At 42.5% G+C, this 27426-nt stretch overlaps 1 protein-coding gene across 5 annotated transcripts in view; it reads right to left on the bottom strand.

Moving 5' to 3' along the window:
- The window catches only part of KDM4C (lysine demethylase 4C), a 490901-nt gene that overhangs the window by 395200 nt on the left and 68275 nt on the right, over window positions 1–27426 (bottom strand). For 3 of the 5 annotated variants that reach the window (XR_011020736.1, XM_068235361.1, XM_068235390.1), the window contains exons 2-4: window positions 15311–15460; window positions 13935–14110; window positions 6716–6830 (exon numbers count right to left, since the gene is read on the bottom strand). Coding sequence is in view for 4 of the 5 variants with exons in the window: in XM_068235361.1 (XP_068091462.1) it covers window positions 6716–6830; window positions 13935–14110; window positions 15311–15460 (441 nt within the window). In the remaining variant the exon portion in view is untranslated. Of the gene's footprint in view, window positions 1–6715; window positions 6831–13934; window positions 14111–15310; window positions 15461–16081; window positions 16157–16267; window positions 16312–27426 lie in introns of those variants that run through there. The other 2 variants (XM_068235372.1, XM_068235381.1) reach the window with 2 other exon arrangements.

Genomic DNA, 27426 nt, shown 5'->3' on the forward strand with positions numbered 1-27426 from the left:
CAAGATTTATGCACAAAAAGAGGTACCATCCACCACACACACGGCTGGAAGAGGTACTGTATTGCTCCTTATGCTCACTATATCGGCTGACCTGTCTTGTTGAGACATCACTGCACCTGCAGGAATAGCCATCCACTGTCCATTAGTGCGCTTAGGTACATTGTTGCTTTTATTTTTTACTTTTGGGGCTTGGGACTCGCCTCCACCTTGTAGCTGCACACCACTCTTTGATTTTGCGCTGTGTCTCATTGCTCCAATAATGTGAAAGTGAGTGGGGCCAATCAAAAGAGCAGGAAGGCTTAGGTGGGCAGGGTTAGTTGGGTGGGCAGGGTGAATGGGTAGTTGCAGGCAGCCTTGTACTATAGTTGGTGCGCCAAAAAAGGCGCACTACGTGAGGTCACGACTGCGCTTGTCAGCCTGGTCCAATGGGAGTCGGTGAGCGTATGGTAGCACGTGATGTGACGAATATGGCGCATCGTGGGGAAATACACATGCGCCGGTCACTTCACACCACTTGCTGGCAGCAAAATACCCATTCACCATACAAACCATGCCATTTGTACTGTCATCCTCCTTTTTCTTAACAAATATTACAAAATAGGCAAATTCCAATTTATGTTTCCACTATGTACTTTATCTATTCATTGATCAAATTAGGCCATTTTTACGTCTCTTTGACCACATTCCTGGCCCATTAGGAACATGGCCGCCCATTACCACAGATTCCCAGTGTGCCTGCGCTATTCAAGCATGCCTCTCCACTGTATTCTCCTGCAGTGCCGACGTCATCTCACCCCACGTGGTGTGACGTGACAGGCGCATGCGCATTTCCCCGCGATGCGCCGTATTCGTCGCATCACGTGCTGCCACACGCCTACCTACTCCCATTGGACCAGGCTGACGCATGCGCCGTCACGACCTCACGTAGTGCGCCTTTTTCGATGCACCAACTATAGTTACACAGCTGGCGACATACATTCATACGTATATATTTTTTTTTTTCCCTACCCACTGTACAGCTTACCTAATTTTAGTTTCTGGTTTTCTCAAAAACTACTGTACTAAATAGGGGATAGTGGACACTTGTTTTCAATATTATAAGTATACCCCATTTGGCATGGCACTAACCACCCTATTACTATCATTACTGTTTGTATTTATATTATTATTAATATCTTTTTAATAACTCGTATTATTTTTCAATTTTTACACATTGCCCTATACTTTTACCTTTCATGTTTAATTCAGCTCCTGATATTCCTATTTTTTCTTTGCACCAACGCTTTAGTGTTTGTGTGCCCACTAACGGCCCAAGTAACATTTAGCACCATTACCATGACACAGTATCCACCCCAATATCTGGTTACGTATATTTTGTATAAGATCTACTGCAGAAATCTTTGTAGCAATTTTTATAGCAATGTTTGTTGTCTCCTGTCTACAGTTTTGTCCCCACCATATTGCCTGATGAAGCGGGCCTAGCCTGCGAAACGCGTTGCATCCTAGGGGTACTTTACAATAAATGTACGTATTTATCTTTAGACAGTCTTTAGTGTCTGCTTTATGGAGGCAAGTCCACCACTTCCTCCAAGCAAATTTTAAAGGTTTTATCCACTTATATGCTGCTTGCGCCTCTGTTCGCTTATTGCTTAACTCCTTGGATATCTCTTCATATCCTTTTACTGTTTTATAAAGCTGAAAAACCTCTTTCAAATCTTTTGACAGTTCTTTTGCTTTACCGATGCCTGAAATGGGCAGGTGACTCCCCAGAAACTCGCTGACATTTTAAATTTCGACAACTGTAGTTACAAGCAAACAATTCATAGGTATGGACAATTACCCTTAACATCCAATTAACCAGAGTATATTATTTATCAGGCAAAAACGTCAAGGCATGTAAACCATTAACATAGATCATTTGGGTGCTTTCACTTGTCATGTGATGTAAAACGCACGCACGCACGCACGCACGCACACACACTTTGGCCATTAAGCCAGCCTTCACGCCACAGTTGAAGGCACACTTGTTCGTCTCAGATTTGAGTTGTAAGATTAGGAAAGCCTGATGTGAATATTTAAGTTCAGCAGGGCAGAAAAAAATAAGAGGTCATTAACTGATCATGTCACAGTCCTGTGTGGTCATTCAATACAATGATTAGGCATCTGGTTATCATGTTTATCCTTACCAGGAATACTGAATCTAAAGTACACCATGAACGTTATGAAAAAATGAAAATGACAACAACAAAAACAATAGAATGTAAAAGTAGAAACCTGCAGAGCATTGTACTTGGCATTCTTCAGACCACCATGGGAAACCAAACAAAAAATAGTACCAAAGTCAGTGCTCTGGAACACCCTTGCTCCAGTCATGTCCTTCTCACTGATTAATAAATGCCACTCATTACAAAAAAAGGGAGGGGGGCGGGTTGGAGGGAATTCCTGAGCTTCAATTTCCAAACCAGGGGCCATATGCAATTCCCTTTTTCACCTGAGTTTTCTCCTAGGAGATAATTTTTCATCTTCAATTTAAAATCTCTTTCCAGCACTTTTCAACTAAAAAAAAGTGCCAAAAAGTAGTTAGTACGGTACTATCAAATGTATTTGAGTATTCTCTTGCTTTCTGGTGGTTTAAAATACATTTTATTGACACCAGGGCCGTGCCGACACAGAGGCTCACGAGGCTGGAGCCTCGGGCGGAGCTCACTGCAGTCGGGGGGGGGGGCGCAATGAGCAGGGCTGTGTTGTGCCTGGCTTGCCACCCACCACCTCCACTGTGTTTATGCTGCGCTTACTTTACCTTGGTGGAGGCAGCTCAGGCAGGAGAGCTGGGGCGGGTGTCGGTGGGGTAATCAGCTGCCTGCTGCTGCGTTGTCCCCCGGTCTCCCCTGCGTAAGTGCATACAGAGCAAGCGCTCCTCCCCTCCTCCTTCTCTCCTCTGTAACACTGAGGGGCGGGGCTGAGCACTAGAGATGAGAGGACTTGGACCCGGAAAGTTTAAGAATGAGAGTTTAGGACTCCACAGGACAGGTAGCTGTGCTGGGAAAGGGGGGGGGGTGAGGAAGGGAGAGAAGTCAGAGCAAATCATGCAGAGATTCTGCTCAGGTCCAGCACACACTGCCTGTTCCTGCAGCTGGATCAGTTTCCCTAATGCTGCTGCTACGTGTGTGTGCAGGATACTCTCACCCCCTCTGGAGTAAGTGTCCAGCTGGGAGCCCTCTCTCTCCTTCCTGGAAATATGAAGCTGTTGCATGATTGTGTGGGGGTTGTTAGATAACTGCAGTGTTTTATGTCAGAACTGGGCTTCCTGGGTGAAAGGAGAGCACACAGGGGAAGTGACTATGAGCTATGTGTCAGGTCTGTGATGATGCTGGCTTCTGTCACCCATATCCATGCCTCTCTCCCCCTTTACCTATCACTCTCCATTCCTCCCTTCTCATGCTGCATCACCCCTTAACCCCCCCCCCCCCCCTTTCCTGTCTCTGAATTTTCTACCCCTCTGCCTTTCTACCCTATCTGTCCTTCCCTCAAATATCTCCCTCTTTAAAAGCATCCCATCAATGTTTCACTTTTAAAGTGGTAGAGTGTTGTACCGTGTTAGCCATGAGTAAAAGTAAGGAGTTTTGAATCAGGATGATACCATTTATTGACTAACTTAGAGATGGATAAACAGTGAGCTTTCTGCTTATAAAAAGCCTTCGTCGGACTGGTTCCTGACCAGAACTGAAAAACACAGCTTATATACACCGACATACAGAGGAGAAACATTCTTTAGCAAACAAATGTAATTAGATGCCTCAACTGTTACTGAGGAGGCTTTCCCAGGCATCCTGGCTAAATTCATAAGATCAACAGTTCCCTCAACATGACATGAAGCAGACTCTGGTGATGGGGAGACATCTTAAATTCCGAGTTCAAATTGTAACAGGGCTGGTTACATGCACCATTAATTCTAAGCTTAAGAGAATTGTGGCATTTAAAGCCAGCACATGAAAGCAAATAAAATGAATAGTGACAGTGAACACCATCTTACACAGCATATGGCACAAATATGAATGAAAAGATAGAAAAATTAAAAGAATTGTGGCATTTAAAACCCATCGTACCAGCACAAGAAGTTAAAGTCCTTGTTTAAACCATCTTCTACAGTTTTGAACCAATGTATAAACTTTGTTTCTTGTGTTAGTCTCATGTTTCCCGATTTGAAGCCACCCATTAATACAGTGACGCGAAAATCGCTTAAACTGTGTCCAGGTAAACAAAAGTGTGTTGGTATCGGGAGATCAGTATATTTTGTAGTATCCTTTTTTCTGCTGTTAACCTCCCTGGCGGTCTATTAAAAACCGCCAGGGGGCAGCGCAGCACTATTTAAAAAAAAAAAAAAAATTTTAAAATCATGTAGCAAGCCTAGGGCGAGGCGAACAGCAGCGATTGAGCGCAGAGCAGTGGTGATCGGAATGCACACGCAGCTAGCAAAGTGCTAGCTGCGTGTTTGAAAAAAAAAAAAAAAGTGAGTAAACCGACCCAGCAGGGCCTGAGAAATCCTCCTGCGCGGCATACCGCCAGGAAGGTTAATAGTGGATCTGTGGTGTGTCATGCGATCACGCAGTGGTTGACTTGTTTCTCCCACATAAATTCCTTTGGGGCATTTTTCACACATGATCAGGTCTACCGCATTAGATGAGTCGCAGGAAAAGGTGCCTTGTACTTTGTAGTCCTGTTGTATACCTGGTATTCGTATCCTGTCAGTGGAATGGATGTGTTCACAGGTCCCACACCTTTTCCCTCGGCAGGGGAATGTTCCATTCTGTTCTGGCCTAGTTAAGGCACTCCTCACTATCATCTGCTTAAGATTGGGTGGCTATCAGAACGCTAGGAGGGGAGGTTCAGGGAATATCTTTTGCAGTCTCTGATCCTTGTGTAGAACAGGATGAAGTTCTTTTGCAATCTTTCTTAAAGGGAAGGTTCAAGCAAAATAAAAAAATGAGTTTCACTTACCTGGGGCTTCTACCAGCCCCATGCAGCCATCCTGTGCCCTTGTAGTCACTCACTGCTGCTCCAGTCCCCTGCTGGCAGCTTGCCGACCTCAGAGGTCAGCGGCCGCATTGCGTACATTTTTACGCATTCCCGCTAGTGCAGTAACATGAACACATACATTTTTACGCATTACTGGTTCAATGCGTAAATTTTTACACATTGAACCAGTAATGCGTAAAAATGTATGTGTTAATGTTCCTGCACAAGCGGGAATGCGTAAAAATGTACGCAATGCGGTCCGCCGACCTCCGAGTTCGGCAAGCTGCCAGCGGGGGACTGGAGCAGCAGTGAGCGACTACGAGGGCACAGAATGGCTGCAGGGGGCTGGTAGACGCCCCAGGTTAAGTGAAACTCATTTTTATATTTTGCTTGAACCTTCCCTTTAAGATTTCCAGGTGTGGGTTGTAGGTGACTACCAGTGGGACACGGCTCTCTTCCTGGTTCTGCTTGTACTCCAGGAGCTCCAGAGGGGGGGGGGGGGGTGATTGGGGGGCATTTGGGCAGCTCAGCCTCTGTTGATGGTGGACTTTGTCCCGGCCCTGATTGACACGTTTAAAAATATCACCTAGGAGAAAAAGTAAATTGCATATGGCCCCAGGAGTTAAAATATAAATATGTTTTTCACACATCACTTCACTGGTTAAAGGTCCACACAAAGTACCAGTATACTTACTACGTACTGAAGATGTGTTTCTTACTTTAAAATTGTAATATTAGCACAGACAGTGCCCAGATAAGTGCAGATGAATAATTTCTAAGAATGACCAATCAGATTCAGCTTTCTGAGGTCAATGTTTCGCATAATCTCCCCACTGCTTCTTCACACTGGCTACTCATCTGGTCATGCCGCTTTGCTCAGCCAGCAAGTTTCCCTTACAGAACAGTCGGTTATTAGATGGGTTGTGGATTCAGCGGTTTTCAAATGCAATTGTAATAAGATATTCTATAAATTTGTTCAAATGGCCATCCTCATTAACAATGCAATTATATCAAATTATTTTGTCTGTTTCTGAAATTGGGCATTACACTGCAGATGCCTTTCACTTACATGCAACAAGCGCTCAATTTAACAACTTTTACGTTCAGAAAATTTAAAGTGCAACTCGGTCTAAGTAGACATTTATAAAAAGGTCTCAAGTTCAAAAGGTCATTAAACATTGTCACTACTAGGACTTTGCTGCAAATCTGGCATGCTTTCTGTTTCGGAATATAGTTCTGCTTTGAAAGACCAATACTGTATTGCAAAAAAAGCCTCACTATTGCTTGCATATAAAAGAAACTGTTAGATTAGAAAAAGATGAACCATTTCACCTCGAAGGGTTTTTAGAAAATAATGAGAAAGTATTTTAATTTTTCTATGGGAAGGTGTATAATAGGGTATTTGGATGTGGTTTTACTTTTTGGCCACAAGATGGCGATAGTGTTAGTGTGTTCTAAAAATAGAAACAGAACCAAGTGTTTGTATTTGTTTATATTTGTGTAAATGCAGGGACATAGATACTCGTGCTGGGGGAGGTGAAAAGGTTTGTCTTTATTTTTTTAAGCCATATAAGTTGTATGCCTCTTAGAGACTTTGTCCCCTGCCTAAGTCATCTCTCTCAGCTTGTAATTCTTTCCATTTTTATTCCAATTTTAAATATTGAATAACAAACCAATGTACAGCACAGCTTCCACTTACTTCATCATACAAGCTTCCATTGACATCTGCTCCATATATTGGTGCCACAAAAGTTAAATTCTTCCAGTATTTACGCTCTAGGTCTTCATAATCTAAGTATCTTGGCGTGCAGTATCTGAAAAGTTACAGGAAAAGAGGAAAGAAAAATGTCTTTGCTGGTTAATGAAGGGTTTCATGTGGTACTATGGGCAAAGTACTGTTCTTTCAGTTTCTATGTCAGACTTGAATTAGTGATAACTGTTATGAGAAGGGTGTCACCTGCGAAGCAACAAATTTGGGAACTGGAGGTGCTGGGAATATTGGGCACTAACATAGGTGTCGTGCTAAATGTCACAATTACCGGCTACTGAAAATAAAATATCTACAATGAAGTTCCGCTACTGTGTAGTGGAACTCTGTAGAAATGGCAGCGGGCAATTATACTGAATTTTTTTTTACAGCAGAAAGATATTCAATATGGAAGTACAGTATTGGGAATTTGTTAGACACATAAAAAAAAATCTAATCAAGTACAAATTAATTGCACTATATGACGGCTCGATACATCAGAAAACCTGAAGTGAAGATTAAAAGTCAAAATAAGCAGACACAAGTCATACTTACCTTCCATGTAGTCTACTCCTCAGTGTCTTTCTCCTGTCCCGCGTCCTGTTTGTTCACTGTGATCAAGGGAATTTTCCGTCCTCCATTTTGATAATGGCCATTACCCATAACAGCTTTCTGGTCAGCATACAGTTAAGCTGTAACATCGCCCACTTGAGCCATAGGGAAACATGGACATAACCTGGTACATCTGTTTTCCTCTCAGCTATAACTGGCAGCAACTGATATTTTACTGACAGCAACTGATATATTTCAGATCTGACAAAATATTGTCAGAACTGGAAGGGATTATTGTCAGAAGAAAATGGTGAGCTTCTGAGAGGAACTGATGGTAAGGTAGCTATGTAATGTTCATTTGAAGTTACCTCATGTGTTTATTTTAAATATTTTTACTCAGTACAGGTTCTCTTTAAGAAAAAGTTGGGGAAAAAAAAAGAAAGAAAAACAACTAGACTTAACCAGCAGTCTTAAAGGGACTCAGAGGAGTGCCCAAATTTAAAAGAATACACTTACCTGGGGCTTCTTCCAGCTCAGGGTAGGCGGCGAGGTCCCGCGGCATCGTCCTGGCAAGCACAGACCTGTCACGCTGGCCACCGTGATGACGTGAAGCGGCCGGCGTGATGACACATTAAGTCATTAATCAGGAAGAGCCGGCCGACACCAGGCCGGGGTGTCGCCGAAAACAGGGGGCCGGCGGAGGCTGAAGGAGACGAGCCAGGAGGATGCCGCGGGACCTCACCGCCTACCCTGAGCTGGAAGAAGCCCCAGGTAAGTGTATTCTTTTAAATTTGGGCACTCCTTGGAGTCCCTTTAACTGAGTATTTAAAGTGTAGTTGAGGTGACGTGACAGTATGAGATAAACGTGTATGTGCAGTGCAAAACATATTGATAATCAGGCGGTTTTACTTGTTTTATTTTGTTGCCTCAAAGAGTTAACTTGTAGGCGTGGAAGTGACAGCTATTGTCTAGTCGGTGCCATTTTGGGAATACAGCAAACCCTACTGATAAGCTAATTACAGCCATACAAGTTTTCCTGGCTGAATGAAACTTTTGAGAGCAGAAAGGTCAATAGTCATTTATTTTCATTTAGGGACACTTAATGGGTTGTCTTGAGCAGAGACAACCAAACATTCCATCTACTTTGTATATGTTTAAATATAAAATAAAACCATGGGATATCTAAAAGTAATTTTAGTAGTAGGAGGATAAAGACATTTTTATCTCATCAGTTTATTTTCACCTGGTGTTCACTTTAAAGAGAATCTGTACTCTAAAATTCTTACAATAAAAAGCATATCATTCTATTCATTATGTTCTCCTGGGCCCCTCTGTGCTGTTTCTGCCACTCCCTGCTGTGATCCTGGCTTGTTATTGCCAGTTTTAGGCAGTGTTTACAAACAAAACACATGGCTTCTAACAGCATATGATAGGCTGAGAGGAGCTCAGTCTGTGACTCACACAGAGCCTGCAGGGGCACGGAGAGGGTGTGTATAGCTTCTATCCTATCACAAGCAGTGCAGCACATTCCAGCCTGAGTGCCTGAGCCCGACAAAGCCAACACAGCCATCAGAGGAAAGAAGATTAGATTATATAACAGAGATAATACAGCCACTGTGCAACTAGGAAAGGCTGCAGTAAGACACACCACATTAAAACATGTATAGGAGTCTCTTTAAGCTGACAAGTAGATTTTGAGAAATCGTGTATAAATAGTGATTAAATGGATTTATTAGTATTTGACTATCTATACTAGATATATCTATACTCCTGATGAATCGGCCTCTTCAACTAACATCCCTCTTAATGACTAGACAACAGATCAGGAAGAGGGCCTGGGGAGGTCACATTCTTGGCATTTGTGATTTAGTAAAGCGGAAACTACAAAAGAGGAAAAAAAAAAAAGGTCAGTGGTACATGAACAGTAACGTAGCCCTACCTTTACATTCACCACTCCACCCCCAAGCGTTTTTTACCCCAACGGACCTGAGCAATTTCCCCCTTAACTCAATAACGTTATTGCTACTTATCACAACAAAATGATCTATACCTTTTTTTTTTCTCACCACCAATCGGGCTTTCTTTGGGTAGCACATTTTGCTAAGAATTATTTTATTCTAGATTTTAACTGGAATAATAAGAAAACAGTGGGAAAAAAGATTTCTTCTCAGTTTTCAGCTATTATAAATATAAAATAAAACATGCTAACATAAGCAAGATCCACATATCTTATTAACCCATTTGCCCCGGTTACTACAAAACTTAAATTATGTCCCTATCACAATGTTTGGCAACAATATTTTATTTGGAAGTATAGGTAAAAAGTTTATTCTTTGTGTCCAGTCAATAAATACAAGCCCTTACGTAGTAAAACAACAGTAATATACCATAATGACATGCATATTAATAAAAAGCTGAGTCCCTAAGGCAAACTATCTTTGTATTTTTTTCAAATTATTATTATTATTATTTTATACACACACACACACACACACACACACACACACACACACACACACTGCGTGTGTGTGTGGGGGGGGGGGCCTTTGGAAATGGAAGTGATATTTTTTTACTATTAGAAATGCATGGTATGTGTAATTTTACTTTGTTGCCACTAGATGATGATGCAAACACTCTCCTGGTTTACCAGGAACGGTTCACATTGCCATTGGTTGGGGGGGGGGGGGGGGGGGAACACCTACTCCCCTTCTCCAATCAGGGATCTCCCTGCCCAGACAGGTACAAGCAGCAGGTGTCCAGATGACGTATTAAAACATCATGGAGCCAGTGGCTCCAGCAGGACATTTTAATGCGGCAGCTTGCAGCTAAGAGGTTAAGCAAGTGTAAAACACCTGCAAGAAACTGTTGCACTAATAAAAGAAACTGCAGTGTACCTTTTATGCTTTGTAGCATATTCATTTATTTTGTTAAGCACAAATGTAGTAGAAGTGGTATTTTCACTAATTTTGCCTTTAAGTGTCCAACGTAAAAACAAAGTGCACCTCTGGCTCCATAAACTCCTGTATCGTCCTCTTAACACTATGCGGCTACCCAAAATGATCATCTGGGATATGGCAAATGGCTACAACATGCAGGCCACTCATCTCCCCACATACAATGAGCCAGCGACTTATGCAGTAATCCATTAACTGCCCCGGAAGATACCGGACCGCATCTATAATGCATGGTGCGACTTTTCGGCTGCAGTGTGGTACAATTGTTCCAAATCGCACTGCTACCACAGCGTATCAGTGTGAAAGCACCCTCAGGTTTATCTGGTGTATAAAACTTTCCAGTGACTAACTTGTAGAGGCCTGAGTTTTTGAAGCAAGTGAAGTCTTAAGCACGAATAATAAGATCTTTTCTCATCACTAGAAATAATTTTGTAAGATCTGCCTCCCACTTGACTTAAAATTATCCCTGAACTGAAAGATATGGAGTCTGCCATATTTATTTCCCTTTTAAACATCAACAGTTGCCTGGCAGTCCTGCAGATCTGCATGTCAATCACAGACCTGAAACAAGCATGTGGCTAATCCAGTCAGACTTCAGTCAGACACCTGGACTGCACGCTTGCTCAGGGTCTATGGCTTAAAGTATTGAAGGTACCGCAACATAGAAAGGTAATTTAAAATGTTTAAAAGGAAATAAAATATGTCAACCTCCATGTTCTCAGTTCAGGTGTCCTTTAAATCACTACCTGACTTGCTGCTCCATTCAAAGGGGAATACATTGTAGAGATTGTCCCTCTGGATAGGTCATCAATTAAGCGAAGGAACTCAAAAGGAGTGACTTCTCTTGAGACATTTGGGACACTAAATCCTCCTGTTTCCATTTTTGCATGTAGTAAAAGGTTAGCTTCCCTCTAGGTAGTTTCCTACCCCATATAATGTTGAGGAAGGTTCGCTTTATCTATTGGAAAAGTAGGGTTGAAGAGAGGCATAATATTCTGCACATTAATATTTAACATATCAACCCTACCAAATCGAGAAAACAATACCCGGACCCACTTAGACAAGTTCAGCCGTGGGTATTTTTGTTTTAAAAAAAACTTTTCCTCAACGGATTTGGGACAGTAAAGCCGGCCATACATCTAGTGATGTGGCCCGATAGACCATCTAATTCAATAACTATCAAATGGCATGAGAATTGGTGCCACAAGAAGCATGCAGGTGTGCCACGGTAACAGAGTGCCATATTGTGATGACCAAAGATGCTATATGCGCTAATGTGGCAGCTGCATGTGATGGCAGTGCTCAGGGGAAGCAGCAGACGACAGGACAAACCCTATAGGTATATAGACACAGATAGTTACTCATCAATAAAAACTATATAGTTGATTAGTAGGTGACACCTGTTCAAGGTGCCATAAAACGATATGTATAAATCGTATAGATGGCCATGGAGGTCTTTGCTTATCCCACACCTCTGTGTAGAACACAGTGTGGTGTAGCTATTCCACTAAAAAATGTCACCTTGAATACACAGACAGCAGTAGTGCCAATAGTACTAGGTCTATGCTGCTGATGCAAAGGACCCGTACAAACCAAGCGTCAGGGCACAGCCTGCCGTTTTTAGTGGAATAGCTACACCACACTGTGTTCTACACAGAGGTGGGGGATAAGCAAAGACCTCCACGGCCATCTATACGATTTATACATATCGTTTTATGGCACCTTGAACAGGTGTCACTGAAGTGTGTACACCTACTAATCAACTATATAGTTTTTATTGATGAGTAACTAACTGTCTATATACCTATAGGGTTTGTCCTGTCGGACTGAGTGTTGAGCAATTTTGTTTCCCTAATATACCGTCTCGAAAGTGCATGCGAAGCAGCAGACGAGACTAGGAGTCAGCACAGCTAGAGCAGGTGAGATTACAATGCACCGGGATCAGGGGGGCACGTAGGTGCCAAAGGTGGCGTCACGAGGCATCAGGAATAGGCCTGTGTAAGGTCACCCAGCATGGATCGCAAGGTCAGGATCAAATAAATGTATGGTCTATGGCCTCCATATCCCCCCAGTTATAGTTGTCCTTTAAATAGGATTTGTATATCATAAAGCAGAATGAGGTGTGCTTGTGTGAATTTAACAGACAGTGGCTTAGAGTGGTTGGCATATCAAGAGATGCAGCCCGCAGGTTCAAAAAAATTAGAATCCCAGTGGTCTTGCCTGCCTGCAAAGTTGTTTATTCATACAATGAACAGCATTTTTTAAGCAGAAACTACAAGGCATCATCAGCTACTAGGATTTGAAGGATGCAGCTAACTGGTTTTTTAAGACAAACCACCACCCCATTTTGGAATACCCTAATCCTCCTTTTGGTGGAGGCAGCTTAATAAACCCACAAATTCTTTCAACAGAATGCTCCGTAGCACTAACCAAGTATATACAGTAAACATCCTTTATTGCAATTCATCCCTCAATATAAATTAACAAGAACTCTAAAAAAGTACCCGCTGAGGATACTTCCCCCTACAGACCAGTCTGCTCACCTAATTATCCATCCCACTCACTTAAAAAGTCCATGAGATTATGAGACAGCAGGATGGTGGGAAACTCCACAGGACCATCCGCAATAGGGTACTTTCCGCCAAGTTCAGAGGACACAGCGACAAATTATTTGAAGCATGCCACCAAGTGTGGCTAAGACTTTAAGTACCTCAACTTGCACTCTTGTGTCAAAATAGCCATTGCAATTCAATTTCTCAAAGAGCAATACTGTCACAATGGGCTGTGGGAGGGGAGAGACAACCACCTTTTATACCCTCCTAACTATTTCATTAACCCCCGCAATAGCAGAGGTTAGTTCAAAGATTTCAACAAACCTGTTGCAGCAAGCTTTTTTATTCCTTTAATTCCTGTATACCACCAGCTACTCCTTTATTGGGAGTATCTAGAGCAGGGCTTCCCAACTGTGTCCATAAGTACCACCAACAGTGCATGTTTTGTGGAAATGCACAGAGGTAGTGTTCTGCTGAGACACTAATTACCCCACCTGTGAATGTTTGTGGTTTTCTACAAAACATGCACTGTTGGTGGTACTTGAGGACAGGGTTGGGTCTGATAATCAGATGTTTTCACACATTTCATATTCATTTTGTCACAGTCCAGGATGTAGGTCATTCTCTCTTGTTCAATCCATTAACTTCATTATCTCAGTCTACTAAAATGGTGCAAAACTTAATTGTGAAAATTATACTGGAGCAGAAGCTCAGCATTATCCACTGTGGAAAAATCATTAATGAAATATACTTGTAATAATAATAATTCCAAATTGATTCTACTGCTTTATAAATGTGTACAAGTAATTAAGGCGCCGGGAAATTTGGGCACATGGTAAAGACGAAAAATGTCTCACCATGCTCATGCAAAAATCTTGGCAGAGTTAATTACTATTCCCCCTTCAGGTCACCATGGACTGTGGAATAAGAAAATTTGGCTGCCACTGTTTCTATAGTTATTTGGGCTTCGTCTATTGCTGGCACCCTAATTGAGAGCTGCTATAGACACAATTCAGATTACGGCTTCTGGCGGCCCAAATATCCTGTGCAGTTTTTGCCTGTTTCATTATATACAGCATCACTTAGCGGGTACAATTGTTTTTCAATACATACTTGTCACTATTTGCCATTCTTCTGAATTCTTTTACAGTCATTGGCTTCTTCTGAATATTATACTGTGTGAAGAGACCTGACTGGCCAGTGACCATCTGTTGGATTGGAGCAGGGATCACAAGGTCATCTATGTCATCATAATGCCTCTTGGGCCTCCATCCCTTTGGTGGTATCACCTTTAATGTTGGAGGGAGAAAGAAAAAGTTGGGTTAACCTAATAAAAAAATAAAAGCAACTTTGATCAAAAAAACCTTATATTTACTGTTCACCTGTCAAAACAAGTTTTGTACAGACTTTATTCTCACTGACTATTTGGAGAGTAATTACCTATCCTCAGAACACTGCCAGTGTAAAAGTGACTATTCTCATACACATGGTCATACACATCTATTGGCTATCAAAAAAGCAACGACATACAGTAACAGCAGTCACTGTCTTCATGTACTGCAGTGAATCCCGTTGTGGCTAAGTACATCAGTGGCACAAGACAGGAACCAAAACCACTGTGCAGTTGCAAGAGTGGTAAAAGCCATAATGTTTTCCCCCTTTAATAACCATCAGTGTGAAGGAATCCTTACTGATTAGGAGGACCAGAAACTGGGGTGGAAAAAATGCTTGAGGCAGGGAACACACTTGTCAGTTTTCGTACGCGTTTTCTGCACAGAAAAACTGAGAACTCATGTTAATCAATGGGCTAGTGCACACTTACTGTGTTGTTCGCATGCAGAAAAAAAACTGACATTCTGCATCCTGATTCTGCACATTTTGGCAGTTTTCTCTATCATTTTCATCAGCTGCTGTGGAAAAAACGCGTGCGTTTTTCTGCATGGAAACACACTTGGTGTGCAGAAAAAGTGTGCAGAAAAACGCGCGCGGAAAACTGAAAGTCAAGTGTGTTCCCTGCCTCACTGTAGTTCAACCACACGCTGAGGGCAAAAACCACTCCTCAGACTGTGACTTTGCAGGGCCTCTAACACCATGCCCTCTTAGTACTCATGTATTAGCTAGTTGGGGTAAATGCCCTTAATGTTGTGATCATATTTGACACCTTTCAGTCTATCAACAGGTTTCCCGATGTTCTAGGAGATTACTTTTTCCCCTACAGTGGAAGAAATAAAATCCTTTCAAAGAAAAGAAATGGTGTCATTTTTCCTATTCCCACAGTCTGCTATGATAGAACACAGATTAAAAAAAAACTGTCACAGCAAAATTGTGCACAGAGAGAATGCCTGGGTGGAGTTCCTAAAAAGACCTACATCAAATAACTAGCCATCAATTTATTCTCTATTCAGTTAGGTCTGTAACATAAACCCTAAAAACATCTTGTGTATTCCTTCAAATAAAATCACAGTGAGATACAAATCTATATTTCTTACTTTAGCCAATCCAGATCTATGGGCACCCTTAGATTCCATGTATACCAAATATTTGTTGAAATCTTTGAATTCTTCCAAGGTGGGTCGGAAAGTCATAATTTTGCAACCAGGGTTCTGCTCCTCTGAGTCTTTTCCAGCCATTTTCAATACCTGGGGACACATCACCATCAATGAGCATATTTTACTATTATCAAAACAGTAATAACACTTAAATAAGAGAAATGTAAAAACTAAGAACAAAGATATTTGTTAACGCAAGCCTGTTATTTCAGTCAATTCATGACACAAATACACAGCTCCTTTCTGCCATATGCTACCCCTAACTGCCTTATGCTACACCCTGCTCCCACAATGCAGCTCCTCCAGACTGTCAGCAATCACAGGTGGACTCATACTCTGTCTATGGATGGTAAGAATTACAAAGCTGGGGACACAATACAGGGAGTGATTAGAGAGTTCTGGGCTGGGATTATAATGAGGATCTTTGTAGGGCACTAGAAAACTGGTCAAGTTTGGAAAGATTCACCACACAAATGGATTTTTTTTTTTTTACACTATATCTGTTGCACATGGCACTGTCCACTAACAGCTGTTCAGCTCCAATGCATTTGGAGGTGAATGAGAGTAGGGGCTGCTGCAGAGACTGTGGCAGCATGATTTGTTTCCTAATTTTAGGGTCTGGAACAAATAAAATAAATTAAAAAAAGACCCTAAAATCCAGAAACAATCACACCGCTGGGAGGGGGGGTGTTTAAAGGTAACCATCTTCACCTGTGATCTGTTAGCTTGTAATCAGCAGGCATGTATAAAAGGTTAGTGAGTTTCTGGACTCCAGGACAGACCCTTCCATCTTTTATCCAGGGCTGCACTGAATTTTTGGGGGATTCCAAGTCATGGTGAAAGCAAAATAAATGTCAAAGAATCTGCGGTGCAGGAAAATGTAGCAAAGCTACATACACACGAGGCACGGATGTCTGCAGTTGCATGGAGACAAGTAACAGTTGAAGGTCTCCAGCAACGACAGTTGTATACAAGCAACGATTGTATACATGCGGCAACAACCTGTCTGCAACATAGCGGAAACTATGGTTGCTGCAACAGCTGTTGCCGGCGATTGAACAAGTCAATCGCCTGGAGACAGCTCTGATTAGCAACAGTTCCTTGTGCGCGCCTCATACACATGGGGGACCTGTCGCCGCAACATGCGCTGGCCATGAGTTTCCAGCAACAGTTGTAGCCCGTGTGTATGGGCCTTTACTCTATAAAGGAAAGGGATAGAAGAAAATACCAATATATTTGAGAATGCCAACCAGCAGTGTTCATGTTCTAATGAAGAAGTGGAAAATTTGGGGATTCTGTTAAAACCAAACCACTGCCAAGTAGACCAAGTGAAAGTTTAGCCGCAATTGCCATAAAAATTGCAGGGAAATGCAGGTATGCAGGGAAAAACTTCAGGTGAAATGCAGGACTCTGAAAAAAAAAATGTGATGTGGTAGTTTCAAGATTCACCCTAGACGCTGAGTTTTAGTGCGTTCCGGTTCAACGCACCCGGGTGCTTTTAATAGTCGGGAGGCGGCTTTTCCCGTCGGGTTGAATTACTACTGCCGCTGATTAGCTCTTGCACGCGTTGTAGATGTGAAAGAGCTCGAAGGCCTAATTCACACCGCTCAGTTGCGTTGCAGAATAATTCTGCATGCCAACTCACTATCCATACAATTCTATGGGCCTGTCCACAGTATTGAGTTGTAACTTATCGCACTATTCTAACTCACTGCATGCAGGCTTTGTTTTAAAGTGGACCTGAACTCTAGCACAGGACAGACGGAAAAACAGAGAAAAGTGCCCTGTATGTACTTAGAGAGTTTAGCCTGCATAATTCCCCCCTCATCTGTGTCTAATCATAAGTGTAATTTGACTTCTCAGCTGTGTTAGCCCTCAGCAAAGTAGCTAATTTGTAAACACAGGATGTTAACCCTATGTTCGCCTACGTGAAAGCACGAAGTAGACACTGCAGATTTATTGCAGGATTTGTATCAATTATAACAAAAATGTTTTTCTTTAAAGGTTAGTATGTTGGTGCTTATCATTTACAATATATATATACATATATACATACATATAATATATATATATATATATATATATATATATATATATATATATATATATACACACACATATACATATATACACATATATATATATATATATATATATATATATATATATATATATATATATATATATATATACACACATATACATATATATATATATACACACATATATATATATATACACATATATATGGGAAGGGGCAAATAGGAGGATAGTGTGATTTGGGTATACGAAGGGGTTATCTCCACACCTTACATTGTTTCCAACCAAAAATATGGCCGCCACCTATGATGCAACCTTTTTCACTGCTCTCTCCATACATGTATATTAGGTTTCCACCAAAGAAATGGCCGCCACCACTAATGTGACGTTAACGTCGCACCAGCCCCCGTTTTGTGTTTGGCTGGTGACCACGGGGCGTGTACGCTGCATGCGTGTCGCGCTCCCATTGGCCAGTTGCTAGACACAGCTTATTTTATATATAGAATTCAACATGAAGCCTGTCCTCACAGAGGCGCTCACACTCTTTATGGACCTGAACCAGGTAAGAGGCTACTCTTTTTTTTTTTTTTTTTTTTTTACACAATATAGTGGAAGGTGCGCTGGACATAAATTAATACAGGAATATTTGTATTTGTAATTTTTAATAAAAACGTTTTATTGCAAGCAGTATTACAACTGATAAATGTTATGCTAGATATATATATATATATATATATATATATATATATATATATATATATATATATATATATATATATATATATATATATATATATATATATATATATATATATATATATATATCAGAATCATTTATTTCGCCAAGCATAACAGGGTTATACCCGGAATAGGATTTGGCACAATAAATCGCTCAAAAAAGAAAGAAGACATACATAAAGGGTACACAGCATGCAGGAACATAAAGCAGAGGAACAATGATAACCATTTACAGTGTTCGTTCAGGACAGATCATCCTGTGGTTCCTGTCCGCCCTCAGATCCTATCTTACGTAGAGATAGACTCGAGGGACGGACCGATCAGTTCAGCAGTGTCACAGCTCGGATCGTGATTCGTGCTGGGGTTGTAGTGCTGATGGGAGTATTTGGAGGGAGTTTAGGAGGCTGACAGCCGAGGGGAAGAATGCGTTCATGTGCCTCGTTCATGTGCCTCGCAGTCCTTGTTGAGATGGCCCGAAGCCTCCGGCCCAATGGGAGCAGATTAAAATAGCGGTTTCCTGGGTGTGAACGGATATATAGAGATATATATATATATATATATATATATATATAGAGCGAGAGAGAGAGAGAGATATATTCACACTCATACATGCATACAAACACTCATACATAGAGCGTACTGGTTCCCCTTTAAAAATATCAGAACCACCCAAACAATTGCTTTTTGCAAGAGACGGGGGTCACACAAAATTTTTAATTAAACAATTATATATAATGTACACTAAAATTTCTAAAATGTATCAAAAGAAAAAGATATATATCACATAGCTCATGAGCATCAAGTGATAATATGTTCCTAAAGACACTGTGCAGCGTTGTCAATAATCACTGAGTGTATTACTCCTTGAGTAGTATGTTAACCACTTAACACCTGAGGCATTTTTCCTCTTGTGGACCAGAGCAATTTTCACCTGTCAGCGCTCCTCCCTTTCTTTTACCAATAACTTAATCACTACTAATCACAGTGTAATGATCTATGTCTTGTTTTTCTTGCCACCAATTAGGCTTTCTTTGGGAGGTACTGTATGCCAAGAATTATTTTATCCTAAATGCATTTTAACATGAATAATAAGAAAAAAAAATTATAAAATGCATTATTTTTCCGTTTTTGACCATTATAGTGCTAAAATAAAACATTCTACTGTGGATAAAAGCCACACATTTTATGTGCCCTTTTGTCCCGGTTATTGCAACATTCAAAAAATTTCCCTAGTACAATGTATGGCACCAATATTTCATTTGGAAATAAAGGTGCATTTTTTCAATTTTGCGTCCATCACTAATTACAAGCCCATAAATTAAAAATTAATACCGTCTTTCCCCTAAAGTAAGACATCCTCTAATTATAAGACCTAGCTGAAATTTTATTCATTCATTTAATATAAGGCATCCTCCGAATATAAGACCTACCCCAAACCCACATTACATCACCAGCCGCATGTCTGTCCCACCTCGTAGCCTGTGTCTCCGCTCCCATTTTAAGCGCCCCCCGTGTGGCCGCTCTGTCCACGCCCCCTGTCTGTGTGCCCCGTGCATGTTACATGTAATGGCAGCCAGCGGGTCTTACTGTAGCCATGCTGCCCGGAGATCGCCGACCTCCCTGCTTCTCCACTCTGTCCAGCCCCCTCTCCGTGTCCCTCGTGCATGTTACATGTAATGGCAGCCAGCGGGTCTTACTGTGTCTATGCTGCCCAGAGATCGCCGATGTCCTTGCTTCTTCCTCTAGTAACCAGCGCTTGTATAGATGACGTCATCTACACAAGCGCCAGTTACTAGAGGGAGAAGCAAGGACGTCGGCGATCTCCAGGCATGCTGCGTACAGTAAGACACGCTGGCTGCCATTACATGTAACATGCACGGGGGACACAGACAGAGGGCAGAACAGAGTGGAGAAGCAAGGTTGTCGGCGATCTCCGGGCAGCATGGCTACGGTAAGACACGCTGGCTGCCATTACATGTAACATGCACGGGGACACAGACAGGGGTGGCAGGACAGAGCGGCCACACGGGGGGGGCACTTAAAACAGGGGAGCGGAGACACAGGCTATGAGGTGGCACAGAGCTGCCACATGTCAGAAGGGGGCAACACTTAATGCAGGGGAGCAGAGAGACAGGCTAGGAGGCTCGACAGAGTGTCCACACAGGCGGCCAGTGTGGGGGACACATCATGCAGTGCCGATCAGGCACTTGTCATGTCATCCTTGCACACAACAGGTTTCTCAACTGTGTACAGGGATGACATGAAGGGTGCCTGATCGGCACTGTGACATTACAATGAGCAGCAAGCAGAGGTGGCCAGCATGGGTCATATCATGCAGTGCCCATATAAGACATCCCCTGAAAATAAGCCCTAGCACACTTATTGGAGCAAAAATTAATATAAGACAGTGTCTTATTTTCGGGGAAACACGGTAGTAATATACTGCCTTGACATAAATTTTTAAAAAGTTCAGTCCCTAAGGTAACTACTTATATTTTTTTTTTTTTATGTAATTTTTTTTCCACCTTTTATAAATAAAAAAAAAGTTTGGGTATTATGGGAGGGTGTGGGAGGGAAATAGTTAATTATATCAGTCAGTGTGGGAATTTTTATTAAATAAAAAACAATTTTGGTGCAATATACTATTTGGCCACAAGATGTCCTCAGTCGTCATTTCCGATTCACGTACGTAAGCACGTGAATCGGAAGTAATCCGTGGCTGTGTAACACAGGAAGATACAATGAATGCCGGCGTCTCGTAGACGCTGGTATTCATTGAATCGGGGACTTAGATTTATGAATGGGACCTGCGGTCCCATTCATTAACTTCCCCTCTAAGCAGCGGTAACGGCGGTGCGCGCGCACGCGCGAACGGGAGCGAGCGGCGGCTGCATGCCGCTGCAGACTTGTTTTCACGGCCCTGCTGCATCCTGTCTTTTTTAAAGGGCCGTGAATATACTGCACGGCATGCAGCAAGTAGTTAAGTCCTCCTCGAATAAACAGACTCCTAGTATTGTAAGCTTACAAGCTGGAATAACGCGCAAGCAGACCTCACCACTCCCCGCAATCTCACTAGTCCATGCTGCAAAAGGTCCTCAGCTGAAGTGTCCTCTCCGAGTCCAGGGGATCCCTAACTGTATGCAGATTCCCTCCAGTCACTCGGGAGGCAACACCGCTCCAGCGGTTAGCTGCTTTCTGTGAGAGTTTTCGCCGAGCCGGCTCAAGCAGGCAACTTCTGGTTCTACGATCTTAGGGGAGAGACGTCACTTCCTGGTGCGTCTCAACCCTATTGCTGTGGCCCCTTCCTTGCGCTCCACGACTCCAAATCTCCTCAGTTTGTCTCAATTGTAGAGTATTGATGGCAAAGAGGTAAACCACTCTGTAGTTAAACGGGGCGCCCCTATAACGATACAGACAGCAACTTGATTAACATGTTTCAACGGCACGGCTGTCTTCATCAGAATCTAAAGATCGGTTTGAAAGTCGCCATTTTTATATGGAGATATCCAATGTATAACAACTCCTCCTCACAATCCATTAAAGTGGTATCTCCTTTAGCATCTCCATACTGCACAGATCTCAAATTATAACAAATTCACAGCGCTTAAAATCCCATTAAAACAGGATTCTTTCCTATGCTCATATTGCTTGTATTTAAATTTAAATTTTCATATGCAAAAGAGGAACCCAGCAGCTCATTAGGGAACCAGAAAGCTTATATAGCCCAAGGCAAGGACACAAGTAGTGCGCTAATTCATAAAGCCAAAAAGAGTTCCATTTCATCATTTAGCCCTTTTGGCATCAAACTATCTACATTAAAGATCCACCTACTCTCCTGCCTGGACATTTTAGCTAAATAGTCCCCTTCCCTTATATCCGTGTACACCACTTCTAAACCAAAATATACCACATCCCATGTACTACAATCATGAAAATCCCTAAAATGTTTGGACAGCGGATGCCCCTCCCAACCCTTTCCAATATTGTTTAGATGTTCACTAATCCTACTGGACATTGTCCTCTTAGTGCAGCCAATATATTTCTTGCCACATGGACATATTAAACAATAGATCACTCCTTTAGTGTCACTCGTAATTAGATCTCTAATCCTAAAATTCTCACCTCCTACTCCCACTTTCGTTATCTTTCTATAGGCCTTAGTTTTCTTACAATTGATACACCTCCCACATCTCACAAATCCTCCACCACCCCTCATCTTCGGGACATGTACATAATCACTAGCTGCCAATGCCAACTTAAGGCCTATATTACTGGACCTTCTATAGGTAATTAAGGGATTTTCAGGCAAGATTTCATTTAAAAATGTATCCTGCCTAAGGACCGCCCAGTGTTTGGAGATAATATTCCGTACCATTCTACTACGCGGTCCATACCTTAAATTCAATCTCAGTGAATATTCTTGTTGATCTTCCCTAGTTTTCTTAATGAGTAGATCCCTTCTATCTATATCTTCCACTTCCCTTTTAGCTGTCTCAATAACGTTTTCAGTATAACCCTTCTCACTGAACCTTGCTGAGAGTGTTTTCACCTCTTTCTGATATTCACCAGCTTCTGTACAGTTCCTTTTTAGGCGTATAAATTGGCCCTTAGGGATAGTGTTCAGCCATGGAGGGAAGTGGCAACTGGTAGTTAAAATATAGCTATTCACGTCTGTGGGTTTAGCATGCGAGGAGTTTTTATGCTCCCATCCTCCACATATATATTAATATCCAAAAAAATGATTTCTTTATTGCTAACTTCAGACGTGAATTTCAGGTTCACAGTGTTACAATTTAGTCCAACTATAAACTTCCTTAGAGATTCCTCAGACCCCCTCCAGACGAGCAGGACATCATCTATAAATCTTTTCCAGAGGACCAGGTCCGCGCCGGGCCCCTCACGCCCATACACATGGGTATCTTCCCAATGGGCCATAAAGAGGTTAGCGTAACCCGGCGCGAACATGGTCCCCATAGCTGTCCCGCCCATCTGGAGGTAGAAATCATCTCCATATCTGAAGTGATTATGTGTCAATATAAATTCTATACCACTCAAAATAAAAGATTTTTGTTCTTCTCTCATAGTGGGATCCAAATTCAAAAAAATGGCTAACCGCCTTCAAACCTTCATCGTGCTGTATTGCAGTATACAGCGAGGCTACATCAAGGGTGGCCAAAAACCACCCATCTTCCCATAATAACCCATCTAGGATGTTCAGAACATGCCTTGTGTCCTCCAGGAAGGCCGGAGTGGATCTCACATATCTCTGGAGGAAGGTATCAACATACCTAGAAAGATTGGATGTGACCAACCCCACCCCAGAGATAATAGGCCTCCCTGGAGGATCAAACTCTTATGCAACTTTGGAAGGTGGTAAAATATTGCAGTCCTTGGGTGAGGCATGCTCACAAACTCTAATTCCTTTTTATTCAGGATTCCTTCCTGGTGGGCATCTTTTAACAATTGCTCCAATTCTTCTCCAAATCGATTCCCAGGATCACTTTTCAAGCGTCTATATGTGTTAACGTCACTAAGCAGACGGAGAGCTTCATTATTATAGTCGCTTTCCATTTGAACAACTATCCCTCCCCCCTTTTCTGCCGGGCGTATAATGATGTTTTTATTCTGTTGGAGATCATCAATGGCCTTAAATTCCTCCCGAGATAGATTATTCAAAGACATGGGTAATGATTTAATTCTCCTCAGGTCCTTTACAACATTATGTTCAAAGACGTGCATCTCCTTACTGGTCTCGTTTATAGGGTTGAATTTAGATGGATTTTTTAAATTTGTGTGTTGAAAAACTGAGGCAGTTTGTTTCGGACCGTCGGATTTTATGGAAATATTTCTTTAGACACAATTTTCTCATATTTTTTAATGTCAATGTAAGTTTCAAATTTGTTTAATTTTGAAGTGGGGGCAAATTTCAAAACCTTCTTTAACAAACACTTTCTTTTCAGCTTCAGTTAATTCCACCCCACTCAAGTTAGTTATATATGCCCCTTTCTTTGTCAGTTTTTTCAGTATTTATGATTATTGTCTTTTTCCTCCTCCCCCCCCCCCCCCCCCCCCCCTCTAATACCCCTCTTCCTCTGCCCGTTACCCTTCCTGCCCTCTGGTCCTGTGATAAAAAATATTAGTTAATAGTACCACCATTCCTATTACCAGGGTTGCGCTTGGATCTATTTCCACTCACAACACCCTAGTTCCCAGGGCCTTTCGTTATAAGATCCTTTACGGGAGCCTTTTTATCAAAAATAATTTTGGGGTCTTTTTCCGGCCTTTAGGGACCTGTTTAGGTATTTCAGAAACTATTGAGATAGGAAGGAAAAGTGGGTATGACCCGGCTGAGCACAAATCGTGATATATCTGTCAAAATTACAAAAAAACTTTATTAATTCAAGATTGTAATCACATTAAAAGACATACATATTAAAAATGTGCCGGACTTCCGGCTTCCTCTGGAGGCAAGTGTCACTGCAAAACCATTCCCCTCAGGGGATCTTATCTCCCCAGCGCCCGCCACGCGTCACCAGTGGGCCGGCCCCGCCCGCCCCCACCGCCGGCCAATGCCGGACGGGGCAGGCAGACGCAGCGGCAGTTCCCCATGGCAACCCGCCGCAGCGTCCGCCAAACCACGCCCAGCCGCCCGAACGTCGCACACAGAGCGGCAGGGGCAGGCGGACACAGCGACACAAACGGCCGGGCCCAAACAGGTACTGCACCGCCCATAAACTGCCGCGTCCACCAAACCCCAGCCACACCCGGCGACACCAGCAGAGGGGGCAGGCGGGGCAAGCCCACCAGCACAGCACAGACGGACAGGGAGTAACAAGGGCCCCAGCCAGGTAACCAAACTGAATATAAAAAAAAACCCCAAACTCTTAACAAAGGAAAAGGGAAAATACAAAAATGAAAGAATAAAAAATAAAAAACAAACCCACAAAGAAAAGAAATATAATATGAATATATTATTCTGATGGTTCCATCATATGTCACTTGGATTAAATCCACATGGAGGTATATGTACAAAACAACCTCCACAATATATATAGATGCGTAAAGCATTTAAAAAATACAAATTGCTATATCAAAAGTGCCTGGCAATGAAGGCATCGGGGGACACCCCCCACAGAACACAGAAGGTGTAGCGTTACACCCACTTGGGTGAACAAGGATTGTCACAAACAACTGATGTCCCAAAAACTGAAATCCGGGACATCACATAGGCAGAAAGGAAGTGTAACTGGTATTTTCATTTAGTCCTGGAGGTACCGTTGCCTCCAGATCAAAGATCCATCTAGATTCCCGTTGTAATAAAAGTCTGTCCATATCACCGCCTCTAGGGGACGCGTGAATGCGATCCAGACCAATGAAACGCATTTTGGTGGGATTTCCTGCATGCATGGTCTTAATATGTCTGGCCACCGGGGTAAGATTGGACATAGTCTTGCTCCTTATATTAGTCACATGATCAGAGATCCTAGCCCGCAACTCGCGTTTAGTTTTACCTATGTAGAAAGCACTACAAGGGCACACCAAAAGATAAACAACTAGCGTGGTGTTACAGTTTACATAATGAGCAAGTGTCCAATTCCTACCATCTGGTAGTCTAACATCTCGACCCACCTGTACATATCTGCACATGGTACAACCACCACATGTGTATGTACCCACTACCTTACAGTGTTTGGATGTCGTTAGAGGATTCACGAAATGACTATTGACCAGCCTGTCTCTCAAAGAAGGTGACCGTCGGAACGAAAACAAGGGTCTTTCAGGGACATATCTACTAAGTTTGGCATCATTGGTAAGAATGTGCCAATGTTTGTTGATTATGTGACCGATCTGTTTTTGTTGGGCTGAAAACCTAGTGCAGAAGCGCACCGTGTCTCCACAATCCCGTGTGGCCCGAAATTTATCTGATAAGAGGGACGTGCGGCTACTGGCATCCGCCCTCCTAAATGCCCTCTTAAGGGTGCCCTCGGGATATCCCCTTTCCTTAAACCTACTTCTCAGCCTACTGGCCTCTACCCTAAAGGTGCTGTCGTCTGAACAATTTCGCCTTGCTCGCAGGTACTGTCCCGTGGGTATACCCCTCACAGTGTGGGTGGGATGGAAACTATCCGCTCTAAGGAGAGAATTGGTGGCCGTCTCCTTTCTGTATAACCTGGTGGACACTACACCGCCCTCCCCTAGTGAGATTGTGATGTCCAAAAAGGAAACCTCAGAATCACTACATTGCATAGTGAACCTCAGATTCCTTGAATTATGGTTCAAAGTTCCTACAAACTGCTGTAGGAGAGCGGGGCCCCCCGTCCAAAAAACGATGATGTCATCGATGTACCTGTGCCATGCAAAAACGTGGCACAGGTACATCGAGAGACCATCACGTGAAAAAAGTTCACGTTCCCACTCCCCCAGGTACAGGTTTGCATACGACGGGGCACAGGTAGTCCCCATCGCCGCACCCTGCACCTGGAGGTAGTAGGTTCCATCGAAAACGAAAAAATTGTGGGTAAGTAAAAATTCGAGCAGGGATAGTAAGAAACCGTTGTGCGCCGTACACTGTATCCCCAGTTCACTGAGGAAAGTTCCCACAGCCCTAATCCCCAGATCATGGGGAATACTAGAATAAAGGGCCTCCACGTCCATGGTCACCAATAATGTGCCCGAGGGCAGCTGCAACCCATCCAATATCCGCAACAGATGTGATGTGTCACGGACATACGATGGGAGCGACTGCACATGCGGTTGGAGATAGCGATCGACGTAAATGCTCACCTTCTCGGTCAAAGACCCCCGACCTGACACGATCGGGCGGCCCGGAGGTTTTTCCAATTTTTTGTGAACTTTGAGTAAAGCATAAAAGGTCGGCAAAATAGGTTTGTCGACCTTTAAAAATGTAACCGTGTTGTCATCAATGACCATTCTCATTGCAGCATCGTCAATAATTGAAAACAATTTCTGTTGGCACGAGGTGACGACGGACGCAAAGACCCTCCTGTAGCAATCCTGTCTATCCAAAATGTCCATACACATGTTCCTGTACAACTCAACCGACATGACCACCACGTTGCCCCCCTTGTCGGAGGGTTTAATAACCCACCTACTGTTATTCTCCATTATTTCTTTTAAAATCTCGCGTTCTTTAATATTCAGATTATCCGCAGTCGCTTTTTGGTTCTTTAATTTCATTAAATTTTTTTCTACGACATTGATGAAAGTTTTGAGATTCGGACTCAATGTGAAGGGAGGAAACTTTTTTGATTTACTAC

This window comes from Hyperolius riggenbachi, chromosome 1, assembly GCF_040937935.1.
Source record: "Hyperolius riggenbachi isolate aHypRig1 chromosome 1, aHypRig1.pri, whole genome shotgun sequence".
Lineage (NCBI taxonomy): Eukaryota > Metazoa > Chordata > Amphibia > Anura > Hyperoliidae > Hyperolius > Hyperolius riggenbachi.